Genomic DNA, 8637 nt, shown 5'->3' with positions numbered 1-8637 from the left:
ATATATAAGAACTGTTCTCAGAGACTCTACCTTTTAAGAAGACTTGGTGATCTTGGGGTGACCCAACTAGACTTTAGATAGTTGGGTTCAGTGAATGTGCATATGAAACTGGTGGGTTCGGTACCTCAAAAAAGGTTAAGAACCACTGCATTAAAGCTAATTATTTTCAAGTTAAAACAACAAATCTCTGTGTTCCTCTAATATATGTTATTGTTCACTGTTTAACTTTACAACTGAATCTCAACCTAAAGAAACTACGACCTCATATAATAACATTAGTCTCTGCTTTACAAACTAAAAGATTGTACTCAAAAAAATTTATTATATGTTCCATCATGGTTCTCTTGTAAGATTAAAAGTACCTTTTGATAACATAAAATCCTAATGACTAACAGAAATAAGAGACTTGAAAACACCCGTCTGTGTGTAGTTATTCTATATACCCTGTTTAACTTGGGTGAACTGAATTACTAAAATAAATTAATCTTTCAATTATATTTTAATTTATTTAATCTATGGGAGACTCAAGCGGAAAATTTAAAGCGGAACTAAAAGTCGTTTACAGTTTCTTCAGTACCGCTAAAGTGAAACACAGAAAGTCACAGAGCGCGTGGTAGCGTTAGCATTTCTTTTGTTAGAAGGTAGTTTGAAAACAAGTGTGGTGTTTTAGGGAAATATTTCCGTGTTTGCAGTAAACATGTCTTCATTTCAGCCTCAGATGGAGTTTATCAACGAGCAGGAAACTGCTGCTGGAGAAACATTCACGGAGTTTAAAGAAATCAAAGTCAAGATCGAGGAAGAGATGGAGGATCAGACAGAAATCAACGTTAAGATCGAGGAAGAGATGGAGGATCAGCGGAGACTGATGGATTTCACCAGGATACCGAAGATCATCTTACACCGGATAGGTACGAAACACCTTCACTTTTTACAGATGATACAGGTTTGAGTAAAGTTGGAGATATGTTAACGAGAGTTGGATACTGGTTAGGAAGCGCTGAACTGAAAGGGATTTTACACCAAAATATTGAGGAATCTGAACCAAGTTAAACGCTTAACTGCGACCCGGGCTATTATTCATCATATAATATGACAATTACAGTTTGTGATCCGTGACGCTCTTTTGCCTACCAACCAGATTGAGGATGTAGGGACAGGTGGGCGATTTAATACTGCAGGGGCTCCCGCAGCTCACCGGTACTTTTACCAGCGGTTACAACTGCTTTATCCATTGTTAACATGTCGTACCGTGTTTTCCGAGTAGCCTTAAACGCAACTTCAGCGCGGCACCCCGGTGTGTGTTAGTCATTTCACCAAAGACCTTTGCAGTTACTCCCATAGACATAATATAAGAGTAGACCCCGCATCGGCGGCCATCTTGGAGCGGTACACCCTCCTACTTTGCTCAACCAAAACAGCAGAAGATGCCTCAGCACTGAGGGATATTGTTGTTCGGATCGATGGACTATTGATGTGAGGGCTCCACAGACAACATTTCACACGTAAGATGGACATATTATTGTGTATATTTTGTGATTAGAATATTACTTTACGGCATGTATGTCCACCGGTGAGATACCAGCTAATATTAGCTACAGTGTTTGGTGTAATACGGGGTTCAGCCCCGCTATGAAGGCTAACTGAGATTCTGTAAATCTAAAAAAAAAATAATTATTCTCTAACATTGACTTAGATTATCTGACACAAGAGACTATATTAGAAATGAAACAATGTAACATATATTATAAAACTTATGTGTTATAGCATTCACCAGCAAAGTTTACACAGGTGGTAAAGACTATTATTTATATGTAATTCTTTCACTCTGTCAAAAGTAAGATACATCCCAAATCTTCCGTTTTTGTCTTGAAGTCTACTGTAGCGTCTATTCTATGCGCCTTATATATAAAAAGTTTTAAAATAGGCCATTCATTGAAGGTGCGCCTTATAATCCGGTGCGCCTTATGGTGTGGAAAATATGGTAGTTTAAAAAGAAAAAAAAGAATACACAGTAATAACAAAAGTGTTAGCTTTCCAGTGTTGGTGTTGCATGTTAAAAATGCAGTGTTAATTCAAGACTTGTTTAGTCTAATTCAATGATAGAAGTGCTAGTTTCCCAAAAGAGTTTGTGTTTTTCCAGAGAGTTAAATTTAAGCAACTCTGTCCGAAGTTGATGTTGAAATTAACACCAGTTAGAGTTGCTCTTACTATTCTAACATTTCTGTGCCGTGTTTGCATGAAGAGCGGGGACAGCAGTCTCAAAGAGTCCTGTCTGGAGCCAACATCGTTCGTTACAAGGTAAGTTTTGGCATATTTTTATGAGTGCACTAATTTTCCTTTAGCGCAAGTGTGTTGATTAATATACATAGTTTACATGCGCTTGTATGATAAATATGAACAACTTCACTTTTTTTGTTATTGGTTAAGCTAGATAAACAAGTGTAGCTCGAGCTGTCTGGTGGTTAACTGAACATTAAGCTTGTTAGAAAACTCTGAAGGCCGTCTGAGTTAAAATATAATTGAGGTGTGTTGTTGTTTTCATGACGCTGGAGCGGGACCTGAGCTCCTGCTTGTCGATGTGCAGGTGAGACAAATGAGACGAGCTCTGGCTTATGGCTGCAGACAAATAGCTAAAAAATTAGCACCTCGGACCACCATGCCAATTCCTGCACTAAACCCGGAGCTTTTAATGAATAGAAGTAGTAAAATTTGTATTTTTACTTATGATTTAAAAAATTAGCGTGTCAGCGGAGCTTGTAACTGAGTCGCATGCAGCTGCTGCCGCGCTGCGTCTGAAATGCCAGTGAGTTTTTATAACTTTATTCAGTGATTCAACAGTAACATCACTGTTATGTGTATGCCTTCACATTATGTTGTATTGTCCCGATACTTATGGGTAGTGATGGTGCTGTTAGCCGACGTGAGGCCAGGAAGGTCGAGCTAACTGTACCACGGTTTGGCTCCCGTTGTTCAGGCGACACGACTCATTAATAATATAGAGAGAAAAAGAAATACGGTCTCATTTTTTTTTCTTTTTTTTTCTGTATGGTGAACATGTAGTAAATAATATCACTTTATGGGTGCCTGTTTTTCTTCATCAGCACATCATGTTGGTGAGGGTGAAGTTTGGAGGAACGCAGAAGTACGTCAAAGTGGCTGCGACTGAAGATGGTTATGACTTCAGCACATTTCTTCATAAAGGTTGGCCTCCGTTTTCATGTTGTCCAGAATGTGTGTGTGGACTGCTTGCTACGCGTTGGATTAATTTAAAAGTCTTATATCATGGAGTTGTGTTTGTAATGCCAAAAGTACTTTTACAAGTTGTCTTAAAATGTTGAAAAATTTCTGGCAAAATTATTAATTTTTATTTTTCCATTAATTCAAATGTATTGCTTTTTTTATCATCAGTCATTGAGAAGCTAAATATTCCACTTGAGACTGAGCTGCTCTTGACGGATGAATCTGGGACAGAGGTTGACGAAGATGTGTTTGAGGAGCTTCTGGAAGCAGGGAACCTCACTGTGACTGTGACAACTAAGAAGCCAAAAGGTGAGGTTCAGCCGTGTAAATTATAATTAAAAGGTTTTGCAACTAATAATCTTTTTCACTTTGTGTGTGCACACCTTCTTCAACTCTTTCCAGCTGTGCGTCGGCACAATCTGCCATCTACTTTGTTGAAGTCAACCGTGTCAGACAAATCATCCGCGTCAGTTTCCTCTGATTCATCTGATGCAACAGTAACTGTTCACATAAATGGAGAGACAGGAGCACAAAGTGACCGGGAAGCAGCAAAAGAGGTGTGCAGCTTTTGTAGCAAATGATATAAAGATATGGTGCCGTTAAACCGTGGGTTGAATGACTTTGCGATCTTTAATCCTGCAGATGGTCAGAAATGCTCTCCTGGCAAAACCGGCTGGACAAGTGATTTTGGACGAGTATGACAAACTGAGAACGTTGTCGGATAGCACAAGACGGCGTCTGGTAAACCTTCTTGTGGCCAAAATGGTTGAAATTTATGGGTAAGCATCAACATTAATTTTTATACTTTAAAAAGAGTGCATTAGTTTTAAGACTTTGCGTATCGGTGAATAATTTTTTAATACATCCCGTGGAGGAATTAAACTCTGATGCAATCGTCATAGTAACGTAGTCTTCATCTTTCAGGACGATCCCACCAGTCTCTGTTCGAACTAAATATGCTTTGGGCATCGTCTCTCTATTTCCCAGCCTCAGAGATCCGTACTCAGAGACTGGATATGTAAGTTTTTTTTTAATATGAAACACTTGTGCGGCAGCAATATGTTCTAAACTTGCTCTAAAGTTTTGCGTTTTCACGATGACAGGAACACTTCTATGACCAACAGAGTGGGTCTGGCTACTTGGCCTGGAGAATTAAAACTGTTCAGCGCAGCTGTGCAGCTCAGCTCCAGAGATCCTCCACCAGCACCACCTACCAGGACAGTCCAAAGAGAAAGAGAGAGGTTCCTTGCACTGCTGAGCAGCTGCTGGGTGAGGAGTGTCAGGAGGCGATAACCTTTTTGAGACATTCAGCTGATGAGTTGGTGGTCAAAGAGAAGATGAGGGCCACGTTTCATTATCGACAAACACTGCTTCGAGATCAAACGCGCTCTTCAGCGGTCTTGGACGTCTTCCCACGATTTCTGAACATTACCGGACTGGTAAGGCAAACGGCTTCTTATTATTAACTCGTAATATATATATATTTAAATCTGAAATGGTATGAAAAAAACGTGGGGTTTTCTTGTAGATTGACCAGGACTTCACCATGATATTTGGAGAGGAGGTCTCAGGCAGGTTTTTGGCAAAATGGCCTACTTTTTTCAAACCTAGGATCCTGACAGAGTGCAGAAAACTGACTTCGAATACGCACATCGAAGACCTTTTGTTTGCGCAGCACGACAGAAGTGGGTCTGATTAGTTCGGCACACATTTCCATTTAAATGATCAGTTGTGTATTATCTGAATGTGTCTAAATTTGTTGTTTTTTGCTCCAGGTTGGGACAGTGACCTGTCGAGCATCCTGCTTTTGGTTCACCTCCTTCCCCCGACCTCCAAAGGCCACAAGAAATGTGGCAAAATCAGCGCATGTCAAGCTGTCAACCACCTTATGAAATTTCTGCAGGTAGGCAAGATGTCTACTGCGGTTACTCTGATGATCGTACTTCTCATGTTGAAGCAGTTTCTTATTGGATTAGTTGGCTGTTTGGATGTGTCTGTACTTACATTTCATGATTTTTCCGGTGATTTTTCTGAATGTTATGTCAAAGATGGGAGCCAGTGTTGAAACCTTTCTTGCTGGTGTGGAACCGGAACATCCCTTCCTCCTGTGTGTGGGCGAAAAGAAGAGCAGCATCCAAAGACGCTACATCGTCATCGATCACAAGGCCATCCCGTGCAAGGGACAGACATCCTTGGCAGCATTCGACGAGCTCTTCAAGTCACACTTCATCTTCAGCGTCAACTATCATGAATCGCTCTACAACTTCTATACCTTCATCCAAACCACTGTTTTCAACATTGATGTGGGAAGGGCCAAGGAAAATCCCAGAGTCAGGGAGCTAAGAGCGAGATTTTTCCACACTTGAGGTGACAAATATCCTTGGATGCAAATATGTCTCTTTGTTTTGTCTGTAAAGCACACCACAGAAGTTAAAACGAAATCCATGCAGAACATTGTGCAGGAAAACCCTTTGTTAGTTTCAACGTTTGGTGTCAAAAAGACATGCTTACTTGATACTTTGCAATTTTCCCACACTTCTGACAACCATGCAGTGGACATGATGCACAATTTACTTGAAGGTATAGTTCAATACGAAGTCAGACTTGTCTTTCAGTATCTTGTCAACCAGAAGCATCTCTCTTTGGAACTGTCGTCACAAAGTTCCAGCTGTGGTTGTATTGAGAGAAAGAGTAGGCCTGGTGGGTTCAAACTGGATGAGTTCAGTCTTGGTGTCTTGTGAGAAACACGCCTCTTGTTCTTGGTGATGTACTGGAAATGGATGTTACTGGAGTCTGCTGCTGCTCTTGATTCAGGTTGTGAAAATTGTGTTTCCACCCATTTTAACAACTGATACGACTCACTATTTGAAGCTCTTGATGAAGGATCACCACAAGCTTTTTAGATCTGAGAAAAGGCTGATTCCAATCATCTCATGCTGCATTATCCACGTCGTATTAGAGAAATCTCCATGTGTGGAGCATGAGATTTGAGGCAAAACATACATTTTAGAAAAAAATCAGTAAAAAACTTGAACATTTTCACAAAAGCAATGGTTAAACAACAGTAGACAGCTAACTTACCACTGGGAGGATTTAGATTTTCGGAGATTTAAGTTTGGTCCAGTGAAGAAAGAAAGTATTGATAGCTTGATGGAGGTGAGGTTTTAAGTTCTGCTTTAAATGTAAGCATATACTGTAAAGTGGGTGAAGAACTATGGAACTGAATATCGGATTGTTATGTTTGTTTGTACTGGAAGTGAAACAAAAATTCCTATTTTCAGAAAAGTCACTAATGTCATTGTACATGATGATGCTTTCATTTTGACTTGCAGATTGGACACTTTATTTTAATGATCATTTCAGTGCATATTGTATTAATGCGAGTAGATTCATTTTATGTTTTTTTTCTGTCAAGGACTTGGTTTATTTCAGACCTCATGGCAAGAAGTTTTCTAACGAGATGTGTGGAAAAACATATATTGTGCCACATTGTCATATTGTGTGATCTTTGTGTTTGCAAAGCCGGAGCTGTTTTATGTCTTGGGCTTGTTTGAAATAAAAGTAGATTCAAACTGCAGCTTGTGTGTTTTTGTATACTATAATCAAGTGGCATCTAATGTTTCTTTTTAAAGTGAATCTGGGGATTATTGACTGCGAGTAGTAAATTTTAAAGGTTTTATTGGTTCTAGTGGCCTTTATTTGATAGTGAATTGACAGGAAAATGGGTAATGAGAGAAGGGGGAAGACGTGCAGCAAACCGGGAATCGAACCTGCAACAGACAAAGGCCTCCATCTGTGGGTTGTGCTTAACCCCTGTGCCACCACAGCGCCCCCTACCAGTAGTACTTTAAGATCCAGATTTCTATATTGAATAGAAATCTGACATTCTGTGTTGGATTAACACATTCATAGTGTTAACTTTCGACACTACACACTGGTGTGAGGTAAATCAACACTGATGTGTGTTAAATTTCAACTACTGAGTATAACTGAAATTTCTACCTGGCCTGCAATTAATGACTGCATCTATTGACAAACATTGGACAATGATCGCTCCCCGTTGTGCTTTCTTTAAATACTTTACCTCTTACAAAGTCCACCCAAACTGCTAATTATTTAAAATGATCAGTTTTTTCTAAAATCCCTCCATTATCGTCATCTTGATCTCCACATGAAGTGCGTTGAAGTTCCCACACCAAACTATTTTCCCTCTCCAGTGTTCTAGTATTGAGTCAAGTTTTAACTTTTCTAATTGTTTGCAAGGATTTTAATAATTTATTATTCTGATATTTCCATCATTTGTCCAAGTTTATATAATAATTTCTAACTGATGTTACATGGATGTGAATAAATTTCAGGTTTTCCTCCATTCCCATCCATCCTGTTTTTACGTGAGACTCAATAACCATGAACACTAAACTGCAGTGGCGGTTTGAGCCACGTTTCCTGAATGCACATTATATCTGGTTTTGTGTTTAGGTTATTAATGAAGCCTTTACATCCCTGACCGTTTGCTATTAGACTGCGAGCGTTTCTTTGTAATATTAGAATTATGTGACGATTTGAGAAACCTTCAGATGATGCTTCATCGTGTCTCAGTTCATCATGGATTTATCTTTAATGTCAAAGATAAATCATTGACATTAACAAATTTTGTAGCTGCCTTCACTGTGATTTTTATTTTTTCAGTTTTAGTTCTTGCTTCTTCTGAGCAATTTATGATATACGCAAGAAAAGAAATCAATTTTTCTAATGTAATATTTGTTATTACGCAATAGTCAGCCACACCCAAACCTCCTCTCTGACCCCAGCAGACTGACTACTGACCAGCTCTCCACCTAACGGGACAGAAAGCCTCTAGTATTACTCCAGATGAGATTATAGAGGACATTCTGTTTAAGCTGGGAGTAAGAAAGATGCGTCTAGACTCTCACTACCTTCAGATCCAGAACTTATGACCCACTACAGTTAATGAAACAGTCAACTGAGTAGCCTGCAGATGCTGGGTTTCAGAAACCGCTCCCGTTGATGGTAGCTCTCTATCAATAACGTGCACTTGTTATAGTCTAGATAAGTTTTAGAGACTCGGTACGAATCCCAAGGTCATTATTTTACAAACACCAAAAAAACGTCTGAAGCCCTCTGGTTACTAGGATCATGACCTTTATCAGAAGAATTAACTCACAATTGACTCAATTAATTTAACTGTCCACAGCATCAATCAGATTTTAATATTTTATTAGCAAGCTTTAGCAGGGGAAAACTGACAAACGGCTTCTCCAATCAACAAATCAATAGATTAATATATAAGAAATATAGAAATAACACCTCCCTCCAGTCCATATACTGTGTCATTGGGCTAAATAAGTGAGGCTTTGGGATGCAGTTCCACTCGTC

General features: G+C 39.3%; 1 protein-coding gene across 1 annotated transcript; it reads left to right on the top strand.

Annotated features, from left to right (window-relative positions):
• Window positions 1-574: 574 nt before the first annotated feature.
• Window positions 575-6817, top strand: LOC103480801 (uncharacterized). The gene is made up of 11 exons (XM_008435981.1): window positions 575-908; window positions 2243-2298; window positions 3102-3201; window positions 3409-3549; window positions 3643-3797; window positions 3883-4019; window positions 4165-4258; window positions 4344-4679; window positions 4769-4925; window positions 5016-5143; window positions 5289-6817. The coding sequence occupies exons 1-11, from the start codon at window positions 698-700 to the stop codon at window positions 5604-5606; spliced, it is 1833 nt and encodes a 610-aa protein (XP_008434203.1). The 5' UTR covers window positions 575-697; the 3' UTR covers window positions 5607-6817.
• Window positions 6818-8637: the final 1820 nt, after the last annotated feature.

Source organism: Poecilia reticulata, linkage group LG18, assembly GCF_000633615.1.
Source record: "Poecilia reticulata strain Guanapo linkage group LG18, Guppy_female_1.0+MT, whole genome shotgun sequence".
NCBI lineage: Eukaryota > Metazoa > Chordata > Actinopteri > Cyprinodontiformes > Poeciliidae > Poecilia > Poecilia reticulata.
This window is presented reverse-complemented; position numbering and strand designations above follow the sequence as displayed.